We start from the raw sequence: 24317 nt of genomic DNA, 5'->3' as shown, positions 1-24317 counted from the left end.
TCTGAATTATGTAAAGCTTGCAGCTAAAAAGTTTAGCTTTTACTGTATGTTTGCTCTTGTACTACCCTCAAGTCTTAGTGTTATTTATAACATTATGCATATACTTTTTAGCAAACAAATAAATTTTAAAATTTTCATGTTTCCTGATAAAAATGAAGCTACAAATTTCCTTGCTCTGTAAACTGAATTTCTAGTAATAAAGATGAGCTACTGTAATAAAAACTTTGACAAACACGGAGTGAGTTCTCCTGCTGTCAATTTCCATACCGTTACCTTTCCAACCTTAATAGTAAGGACGTGTAGCATAGTTTTGACTGTTCCATTGACCTGAGTGGTAAGGGATGCTGTCTCATTAACAATTGTCTGCAGTATCTCTGTATAGTATTTAAAGTTTTTTGTGTGAGTGTGTGTTGGTTTTTTAACAGATCTTTAAATGTAAAAAAACCCCAAACAAACAAAACCCAACAACAACCCCCCACCCCCCCAAAAAAAACCCAGTTGATTTTTTTGAAATTATTACTATTAGCCAAGTATAAAGGCATTTTGAATTGACCTTAGAGTATCTGTATTCTCTTTCTTTTGCATTGTTACTTTCTCACACAAATGTTCTGGTAGAGATTCTTATGATGATGGCAAGTCCCAGTTACACTGTGAGCCCAACTAAGGGTTATGAATTATTGGTGGGTGGCATTAAGTTTATTTTGAGCATGATTTAGGATGCACTGCAAATAATTATCAAAGACAATGCTGATCAATGTAACTGCAGTAATTTGGGGTATTTAACTTACTGAGAGATGTTTTAATGTGGTGCCAGCTGAAGCTACCAATCATACAGATTAAGGTCCTAAGTATGGAAAATACTTCCAAATTAACTTGTTTAGGCAGCAGCTTGACAGGAGAAGAATAAACTCATAACCTTTTACTCTTTAAAAATAGAGTTGTCAGTATAAATTCTTAGAGTCAGAATGCACATATATATATATATATATATATATGACATTTGGCAATTTATGTTAAAGATCATGCTTTATATTATTTTGAATAGGCATTTAATAGATCTGTTAGGAAGATTTTGTGGTGCCTGAAAGTTGACTCCTTTTCTATGTGTTTTTATTTAGTATTGAATTGCAGAGAATGTGGACAGGTATTTTTAAATGAGCTCAGACTAAAATTGCTTGCTGTGAATTTCATTGATTAGCGTAACAATATGAAGCTTCTTAACTGGTTCTGCGGCTTCTTCACCTGCAAAATTAGCACCATATTTGCATACATAATGATTTGCCTGCTGGCTGTGACTTTCACTTGTATTGATAATATACCCCCCTGCCGCCCTTTTTTTTTTTTTTTTTTTTTTTCCCCCCCTCTTTAATTTTTAGAGGCAGCAAAGCTAGTGACACTATGGTCTGGAGATTCTGCTATTATGCAGAGACTGCTTGCTGCTGAAAAATCAGGAATAGAAATGTGTTTCCCCAGAGATGCATGTTTGGGTTTTAGCCAGGAAGAATTTGATAATGACATATGGTAGCAATAGTTTTGCAAGGTGAAAGGGAGAACAGGAGAATCTTCACTGCTTTATTGGGACATGTCAGATCTGCATATAGCTTTTCAAATTTTAACATTGTAGCTGATTATATTTTTGGTGTTGGTAATTTTGTGTGTTCACTTAAAGAGAAAAATGTGTTATCTGAATTTGCATTACCTGTTATATAGTACAAATGGAATTACCTGTTCAGCCATTTTGATAAAAGAAGTTGTCATTTTTTTAAATGAAACAGATTTGTTAGTTAGATAAGGAATCTTAGAAAGCAGAAAGCTGAGCATAGTAATTAACCATATTAACCTTGTTAGAATATTCTAACTTTGCATAGTCTTTCCATTATTTCATAATAAAGGGAATGAATAAATTGCAAATGCTTTTGTTCTCTAGGTTGGGATAAACATTCATATGGTTACCATGGAGATGACGGACATTCATTCTGTTCCTCTGGAACTGGACAACCTTATGGCCCAACGTTTACTACGGGTGATGTCATTGGTTGTTGTGTCAACCTTATCAATAATACCTGCTTCTACACAAAGAATGGACACAGCTTGGGTATGGAGAAACGTTATCTTTAATGGTAACATTATGTCTGTAAGTCTGTTGTAGATCTGAAACTCTCTTCATGTCGGGAGCAAAGTGTTTGAATAGTTCTTTTGATAGTCTCATAATCTATGAATTAACCAAGAACTGGGAGAATAATTTCTTGTGTGCCACTTGCACTTACATTCCTTATGAATTTGGAAGGATTTGTCATAGCATCTCATTCCACAGGACCTTCATTTATGAACTCTGCTACTAAATCCACAAATAATACTTTGATGCTTATAAGGTAATAGATGATAAGAGAATCGGAGAAATGGAGAATGGATATAGCTAAAATGCATTGCTGCTTTATGGGGGACACCTAGCCTTCCCTAAAACCTTACCTTGGATGGGTGTTATTTTGAACATATGTTGGAGAACAGTGTCTTTTGGATTCCCAGTCTGGAGTCATGCACAGTTGGGTTAAGCCATGAGTTATACAATTTGTGCTAAAATTAAGTCCGTCAAATTCGTGTGGTAAATTTTAGTATTATGCAACACTGCAAGACAATTTTTGAGTTTGAAGATGTCAGGAGGGGGTAGAGTTAAAATTTTTGATGCAATATATATATAATAATTCAGTTACTTAATGCAATTTAATGAACAAAGATACAGAGTGTAAAGAAAGAAGAAAAAAAAAATCTATCTACTACCTGCACTAAGGTGAGAGCAGGGGCTTGGGAAGAGATCTTGGAATTGTGCTGAGGGGAGTAAGAAGTTTCAAGGGATAAAGCTCAGAAAGAAGAAATAAGGTTTTTGTCATGGGTAGAAATGTGATGAGGAAAAGAGAGACTAGCTTGAACTAAAATAAGAGGTTATTGAGACAAGGACTCTTGAAGTTGCTGTTCTATTTTCTCACATTGCCAAACATGAGGAAGGTTTGGAAAGTAGTAAGGGGAAGGACATGGTTTAAATTTGTCTCCTTGTTTCTCAGAACAAGACTGCCTGTTTCTTTGCTCTGAGGAAACAGATCTAACTTTGGAGTTTTCCTGCCCCTACTCAGAGCAGGGCTTAGGTGCCTCCAGAGGTCAATTCCAAGTAAACACTTCTGTGATTCTATTCTATCATGATTTAATGTTTCTTCTAAATTGAATGAGTCTATTTCCCTGGACTTAATACCTTGACACCTATGGCAGTGGGACACTTGAACCATGCACTGTGTAGTTCTTTCGGCCCTGTTTCAGGGTATACGTCAAAATGGAAGATAACAGGCTCGTGTTGTGTTTACCCTAATCTTTAACTGGGTTAAAGCTGAGAAGGGTAGTCTTACCTTATTCCCCTTTTTGGAACTAGTAACTGTGCCTGCAGGTAAGTTGATCAGATTGTTGATCAACAAAAGAGGCACTGATTTTCTGACTACCCTTTTGGTCACATGCATGGAAGAGCTAAGAAGGGAGGGGCAGAACCTTCTCTTTCAGTGGAAGTCTTAAAGCAGACTGGATTAGGCCAACTGTGAAACAACACTTCAAGTGATTAAAATCTGTTTAAAGAGACCAGAATGGCATAGGTGAGGAGAGGCTAGTAAAATGTCATCTGTCATAGACAGGGTCTGACAAACACTTCATGGATTTCAGAAGGAAACCTGACAGCTGTTCTGCTGTCGTGGGCTTTGCTAGCTTGAATTTCTGACAGAGGAAAATTGATTCTGTGTTTAAGGGAAAAAGAAATTAGAAATTTTGGCTGTCTTGCTGAGTTGTTTTTGCTGCTAGTTGTCCAGAATTCCTATACAATCGTGACTTGGAGGACATTTATGTTTCTTCTCTGGGCCACAGATGCAGTCTAGAGTATTGGACATCTCTGGCTCAGCCTGGGATTTGATGCTGCAAAAAGGGCTAAGCAATTATTTATGCAAGTGTGAAATCCTGGGTTGAAAAAACCCCGAAACCAACCCCCCCAAAAAACCTAGTACCTACATGTCACTCAGTCATCATTTATCATTTACCAGTCTTGCCTACTGCCATGGTTACTTTGGAAGAGGGTGAGTTGGATGTCAAAATGTGCCAAATGGAGAAAGTGGTAATAGCTTTGAAAAAGTTAGGATGTGAACAGGTAATAAATGAAATTATAGCTTTGAGATGTGATGGGTGAAACAGGTTCACTCTGTCATTCTTTTGTATCAAAGATGTGAGTAAGGAATCCAGATGTTCTTGAGATTTGAAATCTTGGTGAAGAATGGAGATGGAAAGCAGGGGTGGAATTTAGGACAAAAGGTTAAAAGCTTTGTTTTAATCTTAAATTTGAAAATGCAGTGATACAAAATAAGAATTTGAAGGGATAAGTGGATTTGAATCATTATGCGCTTGTAAAAAAAATAAATTTGAAGAAATGCTTGCAACAATAAAGGAAATCATGAAATACCGTTATCATTTGGCTGTCAGAAGGAGATTTCCTAATACTTATTTTTTAACTGAGAGCTTTCCCTGCCAGCCTAAATTGCATGAAGTTTCTGAAGTGTATAGGGGGTCAGATTTTTCTCTAATCCTGAGACAGCAAAATCACTGCCTTGGTCTTACGGATAGATGGATGCCTGTAATTATATGACAAGATATTAAGCTATTCTATTTGAAAACCAAAACACCCTCGCATGAATTAGAGTGAAACATTTACCAGACTGGTTTGGAGTGTTATAGGCATGTGCTGCTCATGTAAAGATAATGTGTACTTACGAAGAAAAGTAATAGCAAACAAGAAAAGACACCGTTAAATCTTGGTGTCGCAGCATCGAGACATGTAAGTGAAAAAACATGTTCAGATATTCTTAATTTTCCTTTTAATTTTAATCTGTAGCCAGAATTTTCATACTTTCTAATCTGCATATCTGTATGATGTTTGTTAAATCTTACGCCCTATTTTGAAAAATTTGAGGGCATATTAAGTACTTTTGAGTGACAATTACTTTTTGCCACATATTGCCCTTTATTACTCAAGCACATCAGTTGTGCCTAAGCATCATGGATGTCACCATACTTAACTACTTATTTCTGAGATGGTTTAGGTGAGTTTTCTGAACATACAGTGATACACTTAAGAAAATGAAGCTGGAATCCAGACATATGGAAATTAATCTTAATTTTCTCTTCATTACAGGCATCGCTTTCACAGATTTACCGGTAAGATAAGTGCATTTTCAAACAGCTTTCCTTTGTATTATAAACAGATGTTTCAGATGTAACTTGCATTTACCTTATGCTTCTTGGAAATACAATGATAATCATCTTAACCAATTTAATGTCAGATATTTCTCCTCATCACTTCAGTGGTGATTTGTTAATTGAAGCAAAAAGGTTTTCCTTTTCACAGGGGTTTTCCTTTTCAGGTTTTTAACAAGCAATTCTAATGGAAGTTTAGCAGTAAATAATACATGCAAGTAGTTATTACATACTTTGACACATGCAGCCTTACATACAAAGTCAAAGCTATATTAAACACCAACACGGTGCATATGTGTACAGCTGTGTATCATATGCAGAAAGGCTGGCTACTTAAGACATGGTCACTAACTCATGCTTGATGCCTGATTTTCAAAATCTTTATATCTATACTGTTCACTCCATAAGATCAAGCATATCAAAGTAATATTTTTTTTTTTTTTTTAAAGACAGTTACCGACATCTTAAGTCTTCTAGCTTTTCGGTCAATTAAATTGTACTTTCCTTAGAATCGTTACAAATGTTTCCCTATGCTACTGGTACAGGCATGATACTGCACTTGTTTTGTTTTTTTTCTCATCCACTTCATTTCTGATTTAATCTGGTTAGAGTGCAGTATGTGATGCACTTCCATCTGGCCAGCTACTCTGCTATGGCCTTAAGAGGCAAGGACAGATATTAAGGAAAAATGAACTCAATAACCAAGGGTGCCTCTCAGCCCTGCCACAGGGTTGTGTGCTTTGTGTAGGAAGCCACCACACTGTCCTGGATCTCTGGGATGCCAGCAGGGCTCCTTGCTAGCACAGGGTACCGGCACAGGAAAACTGACACTGTCTTCTGGGGTTTGAAGCTGGACCCCTCCTCATTAGAATCGATTGTTTTCATCTCACTAAACGACTTGGGATTTGTGCTTTGTTAATTAGTCTAGACTAAGTAACACTACGAGGAAGGTTTATTTAAAAAAAAAAAGGGGGGGTGGGAATGGAGGCAAGATCGGCTTGGGCATGGTTTTAACAACCACAGTATTTTTCTTTATTTTTCTTTAATTTCACCAGATTCACTGGGCTTCAGTGTTCCTACTGACCTGCATGTTGATAACTTCTTACTGATAGCTTTAATTTATTTAGCATATAGTTCTGTAGATCGGCATACCATTATACCATACCACCATTGATTGTCGTGTAAATGTGGTGTAGGTATATTTATAAATTTAAAAAAAACAGCAACAAAACCCCACCCACCCAAAACCCCAACTGATTGCATTGCCATTGCTGAGATGCTAGTTGCATTTAAGAAAGTTACTTTAATCCCAACAGGCAGATTTTACTTTTCTCATATTTGGCATATTTCAAATTTGCATGGAGACCTAATCTCTAAGCAGAAAATAAAACTGAGACAACAATAAATGCTTTAAAGTCTTTTTCTAGATACAAGTCCAGGAATTCACAAGAACTTCAATGCACTGTTACAGTTCTTTTTAGGCGCTACACTTGGACTTTGAGGCTAATGAGTTCTCTATCCTGTCAGTTCTTACCACTAAAATTCAGCGATGTTTTAAGTATTTCACCCCAAAAGGAAAATGGCCCACTTTGTAAGTTTAATTTTTGTTCTCTTTTTAAAAGAAACTTTAATCCTGGTCTTTAAAAATCATTAAAAAATTGGTATTTAATATTTTGTAAAATTGAAACCACAAGTTGTAAGTAAACCTTAGCACAGTTTAAAAAGTGCATTTTCTGACTAGAAAGAGAATGATCAGTAAGGCTTGCTTATTTCAAAATTAAAAAATTATGACCACTGGGAATAAAATTAACTGGTTGTTGTATTGCTGGATTGGTAGAAGTTGCTTTAACTGCTGGACAGATGATCCAGAGGTATTTGCTTCTTCACACTACTAGTAGCAGTGGGGATATTATTACAGAGATGAAAAAAAAAAAGAAAGTGTGGAATTTAGAATAAGAGGAAAAAACTAATTAAAAAATTTCTTGCAGCCAAACTTGTACCCTACAGTAGGGCTTCAAACACCAGGAGAGGTTGTGGATGCTAATTTTGGACAACACCCATTTGTATTTGATATTGAAGACTATATGCGAGAATGGAGAACCAAAATTCAAGCACAAATTGACAGATTTCCAATAGGAGATCGGGAAGGAGAGTGGCAAACAATGATTCAGAAGTAAGCCTTTGAATATTGTTAATTTAAAAAAAAAAAGTTAATAATTGCATGATTTCAGAGATCTTTAAAACATTGTACCCATTGTCTTGTGCAAAAAATTACAGATAGTATTAAAAACTAGTACAAATAGTTTTGTTAACATCACAGGTTTGATAAACATGTATAAAATTGAGCATGAATAGATGTTTGGGGAAGAGTTACGTACATCATTAATAATTAAGAGTTTATAATGATGAGTGTAAGCTTTCCATTCCGAGTTGACCTATCTAATGTTGATTGGGGAGTTTAGAAAAATTGCCATGGTTGTAATGGGCAGTATTAATACTTTGGGCTCTGGAAATTTCCCTTCGCGTTCTCGCCTTTGGCGTACCACGTTAAGTTGTGGCTCGTTAGCGTCTCACTTGGAAAAATGGCAGTTGTGGCTTTGCATTTTTTATTTCTTCAGTGAAAACAAAAAATCTGTGCAGAAATTCACTTCAGTGTATCTAATGAGCAAAAAAAGAGACTTAATTAGCAGGTAATATTTTAATTGAGTCTACCTTTGGGTGATGAATCATTTTTATTAAAATTCATTGTAATAAAATGATACATTGATTTTTTTTTTAATTGTTTTTCTGTATGGTGTTTTGAAGAAGATACTGACTCTTAACTGAATAACTTTTGTCTGACTTCTACAGAAATCCCTGAATTTCAAGTAGAATTCTTTAATTCAGTTATTGTTTTTCAGAAAAAGGTTTTTACATTCAGGAAGTCCTTGGTTTCTTACCTGTGTTTAATGAGTTTTCCTGGGTTTTGTTTTTGTTTATCTTTAGAATGGTATCATCTTACTTAGTTCACCATGGATACTGTGCAACAGCAGAGGCATTCGCCAGATCAACAGACCAGACTGTGCTAGAAGAATTAGCTTCCATTAAAAATAGACAAAGTAAGGCTGGAAAGCATGTTACATCCTTTTATTCCTCCCTTAAACAAATATTACATAAAACTCTTGCTTAAGCATCATTGTAGAATTTCCTTTCAGCACTACTCCATAGTACAATTCTTTGCTGTCATGTAAAGTTACACACATATGAACAGAAGGTTAAGATGAACTTCCGCACTAACACTTTGGAACTCGTTTGATGTAGCGGAATGTGGTAAATTACCTGTTGTCTTTCTCTTGAATGGAAAATTGTGATCTGTCTTAAACAAATGTATGTAATGTCTCTAAATGAGTGTTTGTGAGAGTTAATGGTCAGTCACAAACAGGAATATAAAACTTAGTCTTCACAAACATTTAGACTTTTATCTTAACTGTGAAAAGGGGTGGAGTTTAGAGAATGCTCTATAAGTTAAATCAAATTTGAGTTTTCCTGCTTACTGATGTGAGGGGGAAGAGGACAAGGAGAACTAACAGCAGTTCAGCTCTTAACTTGCTGTGGCAGTGCTGTTCAGCAGCCTGATTAAACAGTGCCTTCCCCGTTCATTTAAATCCCTGCTGTATGAACACAAACATTTGTGTGACTGCGTGACATACCACATGGGGAAACTGCTCTGGTTGAAAAATAACCCATTCGTTGGGCTGTTTTTCATTTGGATCAATTTCTCTGTTGGTGGATAGGGCTGTGAGGCTGTTTGCGACTTGTGCCAGGTTACAGCAACAGAAGCATTACCTAAATCAGGGACTGTTGTGGAAAGGTTTAGTCAACTGTAACCTGACTGGAAGTATGTGTTGTAGGTGAGAGAGACTAAGTTTTGTTTTTCGTAGTCAAAATTGAATCTGTGGGAGTGGGATGCAATTTGGATGTTCTTGGGTGACGATAGTTTGGTATGTGCTTCTTTATAAAGGTGTGAAAATGAGAAATAAATCACAGAAGAGTGTCTGCAATCTTAATCTAGCTCTAAATGTGCAATCTGAGTGCAAAGTAGTTGTATGCTGGCGATAAATAAAAATATTGAGTACTCATCTAGATATATGGAGGTGGAGTGCAGTTCTTAAATTTTCCTATTGAACATTTTAAGGAAGCATGATCTATCTTTACACTATTTTTTTCTAAGAGGAAAAAACCTTGTTGATTGATGGTTGCAGTGTCTTTTAATCGTTAATTTACATGTATTAATCCGTAAGCTGTCCATTTAACTGATGTTGGTTTTGGTGAACAGAAATTCAGAAATTGGTTTTGGCAGGGTGAATGGAGAACCCATTGAAACAACATAACAGCTGTATCCAAGTTTACGAGAAGAAAATCCTAATCTCTTATTTGTTTTTTGGTGAACAGGAATTCAGAAATTGGTTTTAGCAGGAAGAATGGGAGAAGCCATTGAAACAACACAACAGTTGTATCCAAGTTTACTAGAAAGAAATCCTAATCTCTTATTTGCATTAAAGTGAGTCTTCAAATTATACAGATGTGTGTTTATAGATGGCACAGTACCTTCTGAGACAAGACAGTTACTCATTTAAAGCTTTCACAGAAATTTAAACAAAGTTAAGCAGCGTTTTTTAGAAAATGTGTGTAGTTCACTTTTTTATGCTATATTATTTGCTACATGTTTAACTAGGTTTTGTCATCAAGGTCCTGTTTCGCAGCATAATTCACATCTCACTGTAGACTTGTTCTCTAGAACTAAGTTTTGTAATTTTTTAAATCAATTTTAATCAGTTTGTGTGTCAAGTAAAACTTAAAATGTGAACTGATACAGTATCATATTCAAGAAGGTTAAGAGTCCTGCTGGCATGAGTTGGTCTGTTCCTCCAAATGGGTGACTGACTTTAAAGATCAGTTTAAATGAGCTGTTTCACTCCATGTCACTTTACTAGAAACCTCTGGCTAATACTGTGGAAATTCCATAATCCCAAAGATTTCTCTTGGCTTCCCAGGCACACAATAGTCACCTTCATTCTGGCATTTTTACTTGCCAGCTGCGTTGATCCTCCAGAATTTTGTATCACATTTTAGTGTTTGAATGTGGAAAAAATCTGTTACATCCTGTAAGAACAAAGCACTTTAATTTTTATGTTCAGTTAAGTAACTTGGAATGTGTTTGAAGTCTGTCACACTGAAGTGCTGAACAGAATTCACGTGATAGTACTGCAGACTTATCACAGAATTCATAAAATGCGAACATTTTGATGAAAGACTTCACTCGATAACGTCAGCTGTATGTTATCTTTTTCTCAATCTGTCTTTCTAAATTTTGCCTGTTCTATTGAGGCTATCCAAGCCTAAAACATAAAGCAGTAGTTCTGAGCTTCCTTAAAGTCCATAGTAAAACCTCCTTATCTAAAATAAAATTGACAAAGAGCAACAGCCTCTAAAGGGAAGGTTTGTATATGAGCTTGCTTTTCAAACTGTTTTCTAGTGCAAATGTTTAATGTTAAGAGTTACCGTTCAATGCTTACTGTTCCAGACAGTCAAACTATGTTCTCATTTACTTTGAGAGAAGTGACAGACACGACAACGAAATGACATATCCTTCTCAAGAAATAACCTTGCCCCTGCCAGTAAAACAAAACAGTTAAAACAAAATATAGTTTAGTTCTCTAAACTTTGAGGACTTATGGACAAAGACTATCCTCAAAGGATAATATTCCTGTTCTCCTCCCTCACAAATTTTGTAATTGTGTATTTTTGGCTGAACACTCCAAAGCTTATTGATGATTGGGTTACTGACATCCAGTGTTTTGTTGAGTCAGACTTTTTGTATATTTAACACTGTAATTAGATCATTGCTATCGCTGGAAAATTGAAATGTGTAAATTGTCTTATTAGCTTAACTTTTTTGCCTTTTGTTTAGGGTGCGCCAGTTTATAGAGATGGTGAATGGTACAGACAGTGAAGTGCGGTGTTTGGGAGGCCACAGTCCAAAATCTCAAGATAGTTACCCTGTTAGCCCACGATCATTCAGTAGTCCTAGCATGAGTCCCAGCCACGGAATGAATATTCACAATTTGGCAACAGGCAAAGGGAGCAGCACGCACTTTTCTGGTAAGTCGATGTGGAGGATATACCGCATAGATTTGAATATACCACACCATGTAGATTTTTTTTTTTGTTACATTTAAGCATCGGGAGAAGTTACAAATACTTGCAGACTGATAATTTGTTTTACTTGAGTTGATACTGAATGCTTTGTATAAAAGTATAGTTATAATGATTAAAATAGGTGATTCTCAGTCACTGGGGAAATGGAAAGTGCATAAATAGCATCAAATCTTTTTTGCATGTGGTCTTGGTTTTACTAAGGGTTTGCAAAGTAGGTTGCCACTGATTTCTAAGAAATGTTTGCTTCCAGGAGTTGGAAGGTTCTGACACAAATTTCTGTCGTTTCGATGATAATTTATGGCTTGGGCAAGGTGGTTTAAATCCAGTAAATGGTGTATACGATCCATTTCCTATGGGCTTTGTGGAACAGTAGGAACAGCTGCTCTTGCATAGGAAGTACCAGAAGCTAGGGGGTAGAGTCAGGTAAAAGACTTCCTGCTGGCAGCCAAATTTCAATCTGCACAGTTGAAACAGTTCTGAGAGCGTCTAGGTGGTGGTAAAGCTTCAGTGGGAAGCCCTGAATGTTCAGAGCTGCCCCATGCCTAGGGGGAGATCCCCATGCCTTCCAAAGCACCCCTGCAGAGAAGAAGTTGGGCATGTTAAAATGGTACATGAATGTGTCATCTTTGAACCCAAGACTCTTAAGGTAGCAGAGGCCATCAACTTTCACATCTGTTTGATTCTTAAGTCCAAACTGGAGCTGACTGGGGGCTTTTTTATTTTATTTTTTTTCCTCTCGGTGGAATTGAGTAGGAAGCCAGTGTAGCCTGGTCACCAGAATACCTGCTGCCCTTGGAAAGGCAGCAGCTTTGCTTTTCTTCCTTCTGTGTCAAGACTGTGCTATCACGTGTGTGAGTGGAGGTCCACTCAGATATAGTTTGTTTTTCAGGTGGTTATTGGGATGTATTGTAGAAGGTACCTCTAACTTTCTAATTTTGAAAATAGAGGCACCACTTAATAAGCAAGTTGATGAATGTGTTATTAGAATTGAGGTTTGGGACTTCCTGAATGGCAGCAACTGTTTTGTTATAAGCAGCCCTTCCTGTGACCTGTTTCTATATTAGAAGATACTAGGGAACTCCTGTTTTGGGGCTTGATAGAACTGGCAATTACATGTTTGCTTCAAATAGTAGTTTCTTGATTATATTTTAGAAGGGTCAGAAGAGATTTTAGCCAGACTTCATAATTTCACAGCATGGTGTAATTTTATTTAGGAAAGCACAATATTAATAATTAAAATAATTATATGGGGAAGGAGGGAGGTTGTATTTAAGTGTAGCAACATGTGAACTATTTTCAGCACTGAATTTTACTGCATATTTGTCAAGAGAACTATGTGATTAGGAATTAGTAAGATGCATGTCTGCTTCCATTCATAATGATTACAGTGGCCTAGAAAAGATTTTTCAGATCTTTCAGAAACAACGTATCAGTTCTAAAAAATTATTCTACATTGATGCGGTTTTCTGTTTTACTGGTGTATAAGTACAACTGAAAAACCTTCTCGTGTATGTGCTAGTACTTATTAAATAATGCTTAACTTCTGCACTGTAGAAGCCTTAAAGGTTCAAATACCTGAAACACGGAGGCTAAGTATTTGGGTTGGTTTGTTTGGCAAATGGAGCGTTTACTGACCAGGAACAATTAAGCTATACTTATTTCACTTCTATAAATTGGTACTTTCAAATAAGTTTGTAGATGATTACAATTATTAAAACTTTCTTTCAGGGTTTGAAAGTAGTTGCAGTAATGGAGTAATATCAAATAAAGCGCATCAATCTTACTGTCACAGTAAACACACGACCACCAGCTTGAATGTACCAGAGCTCAACAACTTAAATGTATCAAGATCACAGCAGGTTAACAGCTATTCCAGGTGAGTAAACTTCAGATGGTTCTAACTTACATTAAGGCTTGTGTTGTCCACGTGCTTGTATTGCAGAGAAGGGTTTTCAGTGGGATTTGATGTGATTTTTTTTTTTCAAGGACAGTTAAAACATGTAGTGTAAGGCCAACAGCTTGTGATCACTCTAGTTTTAACTTCTGAAGCTCAACAGACTGTTTTCTCCTGTTTGTTTGAAGAAATGCAATGGACAAAAATAAATTACCATGCTTATAGCTATTTATGGTCAGTTTTGAAGTTGTATAATGAAGATTAACTAGCTGGCTGGCACTTGGGATTTTAATTTAAGCCACTGACATTGATTTAAGCACATTGCATGTAGGTAATGAAAAGTTTTCCAGATACTCTCCATTTGTAGCAGTATCTGCAAAGTAAACACAATTGAGATGCATATGAAATGCAGACTCCCTTCTATTACACACACAAGAATTGTTTGCCTACTCCAATCACTGTCACTTGTGCAAACACATTCAATTCACAGAATGAAAGCAGATGTATTAACTGGGGTTAATACGGTTATTCATGACCAGTAAATATTAAGCTCTGCGTTGCACAGATGCAGCAGAACCTAATTTGATGTGAAATACAACAGTACTCGGCTGTGTTGTCCAAGATGGATTCCCAAATCTACCAACTAGGATGTGATGATGTGGTGGTGATAACAAAAAGTATTTCAGTTGGATAGTGATGATTGGGGAAAAAAAGTAAGAGTAGCAATTTATTTTTTAACTTCATGATTTGTGTTTGTGTCAGCAATTGCCTCTGCCAAAAAGCCTGGCAGTGTCCAGGCAACTTTGAGATTTTTCACAGGAGGAAGACAATTCCTTGGCTGCAGAGTTGGCCAGTCGGAGAGGCCTTTTGGTTTCCTTCCCCAAAGGAAGCTGAGTATTTTTGGTTGCTTAGAAGCAAGATACTACTCTTCTAAATTGAATGGTTTTGATCTTAAGAAAGGTTTTAAGTTGTCATTCTCCATGACGAAATAGATCAGGCTAGGATGTAACTGTCAGCAAAGCTCAGTCCCCAAAGCCATGCTGGCATTTTCTAAAAGTGCTTCTGTGACCTGCTGTGAGCTCAGTATGGTGAGGCCTTGCATGCTCTGAATTTGCCTGAGTATCTCTTCAGTGTCTTGCTTTACTCAGTATTTGCTTTGGGTTTTTCTTCTTTTTCCCCTGTCATTCCACTGAGAGTAAATGAGAGATCAAGGCTTTTTTGAAAGAATTATTTACCTAAATGTGATATTCTCAAAGTAGGCTGTATATCGAGTTAACTGTGCTTAAAAAAAAAAAAAAAAAAAAGTGGGAATAGTATATTTTCTCAATGCATTTTCTCCAGCTCTGTGTATGTACAGATAGATAAATGAGGTTAAGAACTTTTAGGTGTGTATTTAGAAAGTGTTACACTGCTTACTCCTGAATATTGGTGGACATGTTTAATTTTTCAGCATCTGAAAATGTTATTTTACTAAATGCTAATGCTAGTTGAGAGAGCCTGATAATTTCCCTGGTGCTCTGGTATTGCCAGTTGCTATGGAAAAACCTGTGGTCTAACTTGGTAATATTTAAAAGCAGCTTTTTGGTAGCCATGGTGAAAAAGTCCTGTGCTGAAGATAACCCTAAGTACTTAAATATGAGTAAAACTTTTATTACTTTCTTTTCAGCAATGATGTAGACATGGAAACAGATCACTACTCCAACGGGGTTGCTGAGACTTCGTCCAATGGCTTCCTAAATGGTAGTTCTAAACATGATCACGAAATGGAAGAATGTGACACAGAAATGGGTCTGCAGTGATATTTCTTACATTTTTATTAAGTGATGGCAACAAGGTTATGTTTTTACTTGCAATGCTTCCCAACTTGAAAATTAGGGATATTAGCTCAAATCTTAATTTTTTTGTTTGTTTGTTTGTTTCACTGTTACTAGATGTAAATGTTATAACTCCTGATTTAGGTGGTCAAATGTCAGGTGAGAACAGGGGAAATTGATAACTCATGGATATTGAAGCTAGCATCTATTTCTAAGGAAGTGCCTTTGAGAAGAAACATCCTATTGTGTAGCATGCCTGAGTTAGGGTTGGCAAATTGCTTCTCCTTCTTCCTCTAGTCCTCTTACCAGTCATAGTTCTCATAGCATCTTTGTGCTTGACAGTAAGAGTAGAAATTCCAAATCACTTATATTGAAGAATGCAAATTGCTAATATTAAATGCTGAAGGAACAGAGCTATATTTGGGAACTGAGATGTAAAAAAAGAAAAAAAAATTTCCACCAAAAAAATAGCCTGTTTTACATAGTTGTGGTCTAAAAAATAACTTTGTTTTACTTAACCTGCTTCATATGCAGTCATACCTGTTGACATTAGTGACACCTGAGTATTTAAATACCCTCTGATTGCCAGCACCCCATAAAAAGATAGTTTATTCTGTCAGTTATGGTGCTAGGTGTCCCTGTCCACTAAAGGCAGTCAGATCACTTAAGAGCACGCAGGCTGGAGCTTAGACAATGGTTGTTATTGCTGGCTGTGTCTGAAGAAGTGGAGGAATCGAGCCCAGCCATTTCTGCAGTTGCAAAACTATCTTCTCAAACAATTGATTTAACCAGACATCAGTTAATAAGTAGTTTAAATGAAATGTGACAGTCAGGACATCGCTGGTAAACTTTCAGAATGCGGTAGTACTTACAGATTTCTATGAATGCCTCGCAGTTCTGAGGGCATGTGCTGCTGCTGATCATGCGGCTTTGCTGGTAAATACTAGGTAACTGTTGAAAAGCAAATACAATTCTGTTACAGCCCTGGAGGGGGGAGATTCAAATTGCCAGACTGTTTTCCCTGCATTATGCTCTGAAACAGGGTAATAACAAGGCCTCATTTCTGTGACAGAAAAAACAAAACACTTCTTTACTCTCTTGCAGCCTTTTCTACAGAGGCTTGCTGTGACAGGCATGAAGCAGCTGCACAGGACGCAGAGTTGTTTGTGTTGTGTTTTTTTTTTTTTTTTAATGTAGTTGTTTTCTGCCTTTGGAAAGCCATGTCCTAGATTGGGCTGCAGCTAGCAACAAACACCACTGCTTGAAGACTTGTGGGTGCTTCACCTTTGTAAAAAAGAAATGTGGCTCCTCAACCTACATTGTTTACTCCCCACATTTTGAGTTTGGTGGTTTTTTTGGTGATTTTTTTTTTTCTTTTTGAAATATTTATATATATACCCCTTAGTGCTGTGTATGTAATGTTAAGTAGGCAGATTTTTTCCCAGAGGTGATACGCTCACATCTAAGAAAAAAAAAAAAAAGCGGCCACTTACAAATCCTCATTTGAAATAGTGGTCAAAATACTTCACTAGATGGCAATGTTAAAATCAGAAAGAAGAATGGTTTTGTAATTAAAGTGTACATCAAAATTCTGATGGAAAACTTGATTCCTTTGATGAAAAAAGGCAAGGAATTGATGCTTTATTTTTTAACAGGTTGCTTTAGTTGTAAATTTAGAAAAGGTAGAACCTTCAGAGAAGCCAAGGGCCGATCTACTCTTCATAAACTGCATTAGTATCTTTTAAAATCAGTAGCATTGGGGAATATTGTAGCAACCAGTAAAGAAATCGATTGTAGTGTTCTGCTTGATTACAAAAGAAGCCTGAAATGTCCAAATTATTACACTAATATATTCTACAAGGAGTATGAACAGTCTAAATGATAGTCTTGTAGCAACATCCATCATGGCTGTTGGGGAAGTTCAGGGGTTTTTACCCTCTATTAGCAGTTCCGGATTTGGCGTATCTTTAGAAGTGCAATGCCAAAGAATTAAAAAGGTAGAACTGTGCGGACTTTTATTGCTGTTGTTACTCATTTTAAACTCCCATAAAATTTTAAGGTAAAATTTGGTTTATAGTCTAGTTGTTAATTTTTAACTTACTGCAAAATAAACAGCATGTGTAGACAGCCTTTGATGTTAGTTAACTAAGCCTCTTAATGTTTATAAAGGAACAATTCAGCAGTGCTCAGTATAGGAGTACATTACAGCAAGGTCTCTGGCCCAATGTGCTTTCTCTCTGAGAAGGCACATGTGTTTTGAGTGAAATCGGGGCAGATTCTCTAGATCCATAGATTGTTATTGTCAGCTCTATTAGTGGTGGTGATGATGATGATATCATTTTTGCAGAAGTAGATTCAAGTCAGTTAAGACGTCAGCTATGTGGCGGCAGCCAAGCGGCTATTGAAAGAATGATCCATTTTGGAAGAGAATTGCAAGCAATGAGTGAGCAACTAAGAAGAGAATGTGGCAAAAACACAGCGAATAAGAAAATGCTCAAGGTATGTTTAATCTTGAAGTTGTCGTGTTATGGTGCATCTCTGCTGCCCGGCAGAAACTTTGCACAGCATGCGGCATTGCAATACTGTTCTGCTTTAACTTCTGCAATTCTTTTGTCTGAGAGCAGTATTCTAATCAGCTGTGGTGTAGTGCTGTCTCCTGTCTTGTCTGTGTAGCACATTCACAGGGAAGACAATTTCATACTGTAACAAAATTAAAACCAGAGATATGAATTTAGGACTTCCCTCTATCTATCTCATTTCTGACCATGTAGCTTGGCCTCTCGAATCAAAGTGCTGTTTGCAGCTCTAAGGATCAATGAAGCGCAAGAAAGAGGATTGATACAGATGCCTAGAACGCTTTTCAGTACTCTGTGTCTTAATTAGTTTACCTTGATTTGGGACTGCTGTGGAAAAGAATCCCCGTGCCAAAGACTGACTGCATGCAATTTTCAGCCTGTTTTCTCTTTCCTCAGTGGTTATTAAAATACTGCTCACTTCTGACTTTCTGTTGGGAAAACCACTGCTCGCTTAAAATGGAACAAGTCTGGTTACAATTTCTTTTTATGCTTTTGTACTGATGAAGGACACTGACAATCAATCAGTCACCTTTGTGATTCTGAATCAAAATGGGTGAAGAAGAGAGTCCTTGTTTTCACTAGTAGAATACAGCTGTTGAGATGTAATAAAAATCATCTTTCCCCAGGATGCATTCAGTTTACTCGCATATTCGGATCCCTGGAGCAGCCCGGTTGGAAATCAGCTTGACCCGATACAAAGAGAACCTGTGTGCTCTGTACTTAATAGTGCAATACTAGGTAAGGAAGGGCTGGTGGTTTTCATGCGCAGTACAGGGCGCCTTTCGTTCCAGACAGGTAGCACTGCTGCTCACCACGTGTCGTTTGCTGGGCTGGCCGAGTGATTAACAAAGTCTAGCGATGTTACAGCATGCTCCTCTAGTATAGGAGGGGACATATTAATGGAACAGATGTTGTCATCGTCGTTGCTCAAAGCAAGAACGGGCCTCTTCAATAATGGTGCTATGCAGGGAATTTGAAAATGTCGCTTAGTTGCTCCTGCTCTGTCTTGCTGTAAGAGCAAACTTTGCAAGTAAACACAGGAATTCTGAAATGAATGATTTAGGCAAGCTTAAAACTTAAGCTTTCAGTGTATTCCTGTGAAATTAATCGGGTATTTTAACTGCCACTGTGATTCTTTTTCAGAGACTCACAATCTGCCAAAGCAACCACCGCTTGCCCTAGCCATGGGACAAGCGTCACAGTGTCTAGGATTGATGGCTCGATCAGGAATCGGATCCTGCGCGTTCGCCACAGTGGAAGACTACCTACACTAGCTATGCATTTGAAGATCTGAGAGGTGGTGTGGCATATTCAACATGGAAAGTAGACCAGCTCTGCTGACTGGAATTTGGAATTTTAATTATGTACTAAGGACAAGTCTGTCGCTTTATGTTGCTTCCTAGTTTACAGCATGATGCAAATGATTTCTAACTTAGTGTTAGGAGAAAATTTCCATCTTTAAACCTCTTAGACAACTAAGAGTTGAAAATATCACTGATAATGTCAGACATCCAAATTGACAAGTACCAATCCTTTAAATGATTGTCCAAAACAAACCAAAAATCCTGCTCCCTTGCGGTGGGACGGAAGAATAGAAAACATGGATGTATTAGCATGTGGGCGATGTCAACGTCAAGCAGGATGACTTGCCAACCTCCACCCCCATTGTTACATAGTTCAATCAGTGTAATTTGCAAAATGCATAAACACCTGATGGTTTGGATATATAGTGTTGATGGGAAGAAATGATATTTTTTAATGTGTACTGTAAAACTTGAATTACTCAGGAGCTGAGTGAATATGTTTGTTGCTACTTACAATCCCAACCTGTTGATCTTAGTAGTTTTTTGTTTTAACATGGTCTTTTCAACTTTGTTTCCTTGTTTAACTACAGACAGCTTCTGTTGTGTAGACTCACCAGTTTAACTGTTGTATTATAACAGTATTACATGTCAACACAGTGTGGTTATGACCTATTTATATAAAAACCAAATATTTAGTCAATTTACAGTCTTAATTTAATCTTTGTACACCTTGCATTTTTAAAAGTGCTTAAATAGTACTATATTGCAATAAAATGTAGTGATACCATAATTAACCAGCCATTAAAAACTTACTTCTACATACATGGTAGCATGGACTTGTATGCTACGTTTTCTTGGTTCTAGAGTTCTACCCTAGAACAGCGGTTCTCATGTAGACCTGTGAATTCAGAACGATGATGGCTTGCTGGTCAAACTGGGGATGCCACTTCCCTGCATCAGAGCACTGCAGCAGCTGGGCTCTCAAAAGTTAAAGGTTTAATGTTCTTGCCCCAAAGCAAGCCTAGCTGGCAGTTCAAAATGAAGGCATCAAGGGAAGCTTATTCAGTACTGCCTGAAGACAGGGAAAAAACAACCCTTATTCCTTGAAAGTAATCATTGGGCTGGGCAGAATTGTCCTGCTGTGTGATGCAAATAACTGAAAAAGCAAGAATAATAGATGATTGCTATTAGAAATGCAGCATCCAGAACAGTAAGTACAACACCATTCATCTTTATTCTCTGCGAAGGAGCTGCCTTGTGGAGGCAGCTCTACAAGCCTGCTCTGAACACCAGCTGTTCTAAATCAGTATTAAGGACACACAGTCACTGCCCTGGCCCAGCTGTTTCTTAGCTTTCCCAGCCACTTCTGAACAGGGCAGGGAGGCAAAAGAAGAGAAGAGGGAAGTCAGTCAGTTTGTGAAGGTTAGTGCCTTCTGGTGGCTGTTGACTAGTGCTGAAAGCGGAGCGATGATGGGAGAGAAGTGGGGAAAAAAACCACCTTTGTTGTGTTGAGAGACTAACTTTCAGTAAAAGTCCTTAATAGCATCTTCTGAAAAAGCAGTCTTCATACTCGATTTTTAATCTGTGTTGCAAGCCAAATTTTTTTAAACCTTGTTGCTCTCTCCTTTTTTTCTTGCCCTTTAAAAAAAAAAAAAAAAAAAGCAGTAAGTTAGTTACCATTTTCTTAGCCCATCTACTGGAGAAGCAGCAATCCATTGATTACTCCAGCATTTCAGAACAAAAGAAAAGAACTGACTGGAAAGCTGATGAGAGAACCTTCCTATCATCTTGCTTTTCATCTTACAACAGGGGCTTCCACCGGCCAGGGGTACCAACTTGCACCACTCTCCTTCAGAAGGAGGTACAGCAGTGCTTGCACTTCTGAAGCACAACTGAGAAGCAGACTCTGCCTGCTCAGGATCAGTAACTTTTGCCCTCTAGCGTCCACAAGCCTCACAGACTGTGCTTGTGTGGCTGTAATGTCATTTTTTATGAGGAGAAACAGGCCGCTATTTCCCTGTGCTCACGCAGAAGTTCTTGATCCTGGCATCCCTGCTTTAAGTTTTAGACGTATCTGAAATGACTTCCAACAGCTCAGAGGTTGTAGGCTGAAACAACACTTAGTGAAGTATTTATTTCAACAAATAAAGAAAGATGGCTCTAGGCACATATGCTGTTTCTTAATGTACCAAAAATGAAGTAATATTTTCAAGTTCTGACTTGCACACCCTCCCCGCTGGAGCACTCACTACACCCACTGAGGCTGTAGTGCCCTGCTGCCCTTCCCTTACTTTAGGGTTCTGTGCGTTAAAAAGTAGCAACGTACATGGGAAAGCTTTTTTTTTTTTTTAAATGTACTTTTTAAACCACATATGCATAAAGTAGTACCAACATAACTGTTTATACTCACCCCAAGATTTGTCCACAAACTGAACTGCAGCTTTTTTAACTGGGTTTTTCTTGTTTTCAAGGGAAAAAAAATCATTTGCTGAAATAGAGATGAGTGTTAATTACTAAATTTAACCCAGACAAATCTAGAAGCAGACCCACCTAAGGAAAACTGCTTACCCTGTGCCCGGTTGGCATCTGGTCCATAGAGATGAGTGTTTAAAAAGTCTTTGGCGAGCTGTTGGTGGAGGCCTGTTATACTCTGATCTTTTAAGCACACAGCTGTATAGTTTCCTTTTGACCTAGTTAAATAAAGAGATGTAAATCCCTGTAGCGTAGTTATGGAACCCAGAACAACAGATAACACTAGGCAGTCAGTGCTTTGCTGCCTGAGCACAACAGAGGCTGGTGCTGGTTTCAGATGCTCAAGCCAAGTTTTGTAGCAGTATTAAAAAAAAAAACAACCAAAAGTGGACCAAGACTCTCAACCTGTCATCATATGCTTTTACGTGCCCCGAGTAGTTCCTTGGGAGTCTCAAACTAGTCCTGCCAGAAGCTAGTGCAATTCCTCTACAGGGACATCAGTGACAAAGAAAGGGGAAAATAAAAAAGACTGAAATGCAGGAATCCAGTGCTCAACAACCAGACCTGTAGCAGCACAGAACAGAACGTCTACTGCTGTGCTAATGACTGCCCAGTTACCTCATAGCAGTTACATATACATAAACATTATTTACTTATAGATTATTTTCATTATATGTATGTGTGTGCATATATATATATTTTACAAGTGTGCTGTATCAGAGGCCTATTAAAGGTGCTTTTAGCACATAAATACGCTTTCAATCAGAGGAAGAGCAGGGGGAACGCCCAAGTGAAGAAGAGTGCAGCCACACAGTGACAGAGGAGCTGCTGTGATGCCCCCTCCCAAGCAGATGGAAGCCCCAGGGACAGGCAGCCTCCATCATCTGCTCCTGCCGTACCTGGCACTCTTTCTTTGCTTGTCTTTCTTCACCCGACTTTGGGCTCGGCCTTGTCTCTGCTTCGCAGCCCCACCTCCATGGTGCTTACCTGAAGTAAATTTAATAGAAAACAGAAGAAATTTCCCAAGCATTATGAATCAAGAGCTGTAAGTAAGTGAAAAAGGAACAGGAATGAAACAACAATTAGGCTATGAAAAATAAGGTGCCTTTAGTTAACTCCAATAGGCCTTTTTCAGAAGGTCTGACTAGCAAGAGCTAGAAAGCGTTGCCCTCACTGAAGGGCTGGAAGAGGGAGGGGAAGAAGCACGCCTCAGGGGAGCCACCCGGAGTACTGCTAGCCAGCCTTCCCCTTCCTTGGCATCCACAAGACAAGATTCATCACAGGACAAAAATTCAGTGCAACACAACAGCTACGAGTAACACGCAAAGGGGAGCCCAGCCTCGGCTTCATTCTCGCCACTATGGAGGACTGAGCGTTCAAAGCATTGTCCTGTGCTCACCTCTTGTTTATGGCAAGAGAGTTTTTTAAAACAGTAATAAAAGGAAGAAAAAGTAGCAGTTGCACCACCCAGCTCTATAATTCTGTGAGGTATGGATGGGAGAATTGTTTAAAAAAAATACTTTTTTTTTTTTCTAAAGTACTCTGAAGTACAGATGAAGAGGGCCAGAAAACAGCAGTCATGAATACTCTAGACTCTTGATTTTCTGGTTCAGAATTTGAAAAGAGTTACCCAATTTTTTTACAGATGCTACTAAATCACAGTATATGTGAAGCATCGAGGCGATTAACAACTCTACCTAGGAATAGCCTTTGATATTTAGCATTTGTTTAAGTTATAATCTCCCTCTGGTAATCCTTGCTTTTTCTATTACAACACCTGCCCGTTATTTCCTTCAACACGTCGGGCTATTTTAACGGAAATCACTGTATGGCAAACGACTTCCGTAACAAGTCGCGGGAATCGGATTAAACGCGACTTCTTTAGATTCTTCCTCAGACACTTTTCCTCGGCAACAGACAACGCGTGCAGCCTGCCCCAAGTCTCAGACTTTGACGAGGTCTCCGCTCCGGAGCGCTCCCCCGCCGCAGCTCTAGCAGAGCGAGCTGTGGCCTACCTCGGTCAGCTGCCGCAGCCTGCCCTTCGCCTCTGTGCAGGAAGGAGAAAGCAAGAGGTTACTTTTCCAATTCGCACCCCCTTCCTTTACTCGAAGCCCGTGTCCTCCCCGACCCAACGCCAGGACCCGAAGGAGCTCGCCGCCGGCTAGGCAGCGCTTCCCCCGGCACCCCCCCTCCCCTCACCGGTCGGTCGGCGCGGCGGCCAGCTCCTGCAGCAGGGCCTCGGGGAGCAGCTTCCGTTTCTGCGGGGGGAGAGGGGAGTTACCGGGGCGGCGGAACGACGACACACGCGGGACGGGACGGGACGGGACGGGACGGGAGGCGGCCCCCGCCGTACCGCACCTTCTGCTCCGTGAACAGCTCCTGCCGCCGCCGCCGCTTCTCCCTCAGCAGCTCCCGGTGCCTGCGGGAAGGCGGGAAGCGCCGTCAGGGCGGCTGGGGAGGGAAGGCTGGCGCGCGGGCGGCCGTTGCGGCGGTTGGGCTTGGGGGTGGGGGGTGCCCGTACCTCCGGACCGCCTCCCCCACGAGCTTCCGTTCGGTCTCGGCCGCCTCCTTCGCCACGCCGAAGGACACCTCCTCCGGGGCCTCGTCCTCCGAGGAGGGCGGGCTGAGGAGGGCGGCGGGCGGACCGCGCTTACCCCCGCCCGCCGCCTTCTGCCGCCGCGCCACCGCCATCGCCTCCCTCGCGCCGCTCGCCTCACACCGTTCCCGCCCGCCCCCTTCCCGGAAGCCGCTCCCCGACTTCCTGTGGGGAGGCCCCGCCCCGGGG

General features: G+C 39.1%; 2 protein-coding genes across 4 annotated transcripts in view; one reads left to right on the top strand and one right to left on the bottom strand.

Moving 5' to 3' along the window:
• The window catches only part of RANBP9 (RAN binding protein 9), a 40375-nt gene extending 20486 nt beyond the window's left edge, over positions 1–19889 (top strand). Inside the window, exons 4-14 of one of the 3 annotated variants that reach the window (XM_052809247.1) lie at positions 1928–2095; positions 5213–5235; positions 7263–7447; positions 8260–8372; positions 9706–9814; positions 11225–11415; positions 13201–13348; positions 15033–15106; positions 17528–17679; positions 18383–18494; positions 18900–19889. In XM_052809247.1, the coding sequence (XP_052665207.1) occupies positions 1928–2095; positions 5213–5235; positions 7263–7447; positions 8260–8372; positions 9706–9814; positions 11225–11415; positions 13201–13348; positions 15033–15106; positions 17528–17679; positions 18383–18494; positions 18900–19030 (1406 nt within the window). In that variant the 3' untranslated portion in view covers positions 19031–19889. Of the gene's footprint in view, positions 1–1927; positions 2096–5212; positions 5236–7262; positions 7448–8259; positions 8373–9705; positions 9815–11224; positions 11416–13200; positions 13349–15032; positions 15201–17527; positions 17680–18382; positions 18495–18899 lie in introns of those variants that run through there. The other 2 variants (XM_052809155.1, XM_052809340.1) reach the window with 2 other exon arrangements.
• A 386-nt stretch (positions 19890–20275) lies between these two features.
• Positions 20276–24275, bottom strand: NOL7 (nucleolar protein 7). Its single transcript, XM_052809094.1, has 8 exons — positions 24054–24275; positions 23891–23951; positions 23732–23790; positions 23548–23579; positions 22432–22519; positions 21629–21750; positions 21471–21548; positions 20276–20698 (listed from the first exon to the last, which is right to left on the bottom strand). Exons 1-8 carry the CDS (start codon positions 24221–24223, stop codon positions 20625–20627), a joined length of 684 nt encoding a protein of 227 aa, XP_052665054.1. The 5' UTR covers positions 24224–24275; the 3' UTR covers positions 20276–20624.
• Between the last annotated feature and the right edge of the window lie 42 nt (positions 24276–24317).

This window comes from Harpia harpyja, chromosome 1 (assembly GCF_026419915.1).
Source record: "Harpia harpyja isolate bHarHar1 chromosome 1, bHarHar1 primary haplotype, whole genome shotgun sequence".
In the NCBI taxonomy this organism is placed as follows: domain Eukaryota; kingdom Metazoa; phylum Chordata; class Aves; order Accipitriformes; family Accipitridae; genus Harpia; species Harpia harpyja.
Note: the sequence above shows the minus strand (reverse complement) of the source record. Positions and strands in the feature narration are given on the sequence as shown.

Coding starts and splice junctions, on each gene's coding strand:
- NOL7 (XM_052809094.1), bottom strand. CDS start 24,223: ATGGCGGTGGCGCGGCGGCAGAAGGCGGCGGGCGGGGGTAAGCGCGGT. Junction 22,520..23,547: donor GGCTGCGGCAGCTGACCGAG/GTAGGCCACAGC, acceptor AATTTACTTCAG/GTAAGCACCATGGAGGTGGG. Junction 21,751..22,431: donor AAGCAAAGAAAGAGTGCCAG/GTACGGCAGGAG, acceptor TTATTTAACTAG/GTCAAAAGGAAACTATACAG.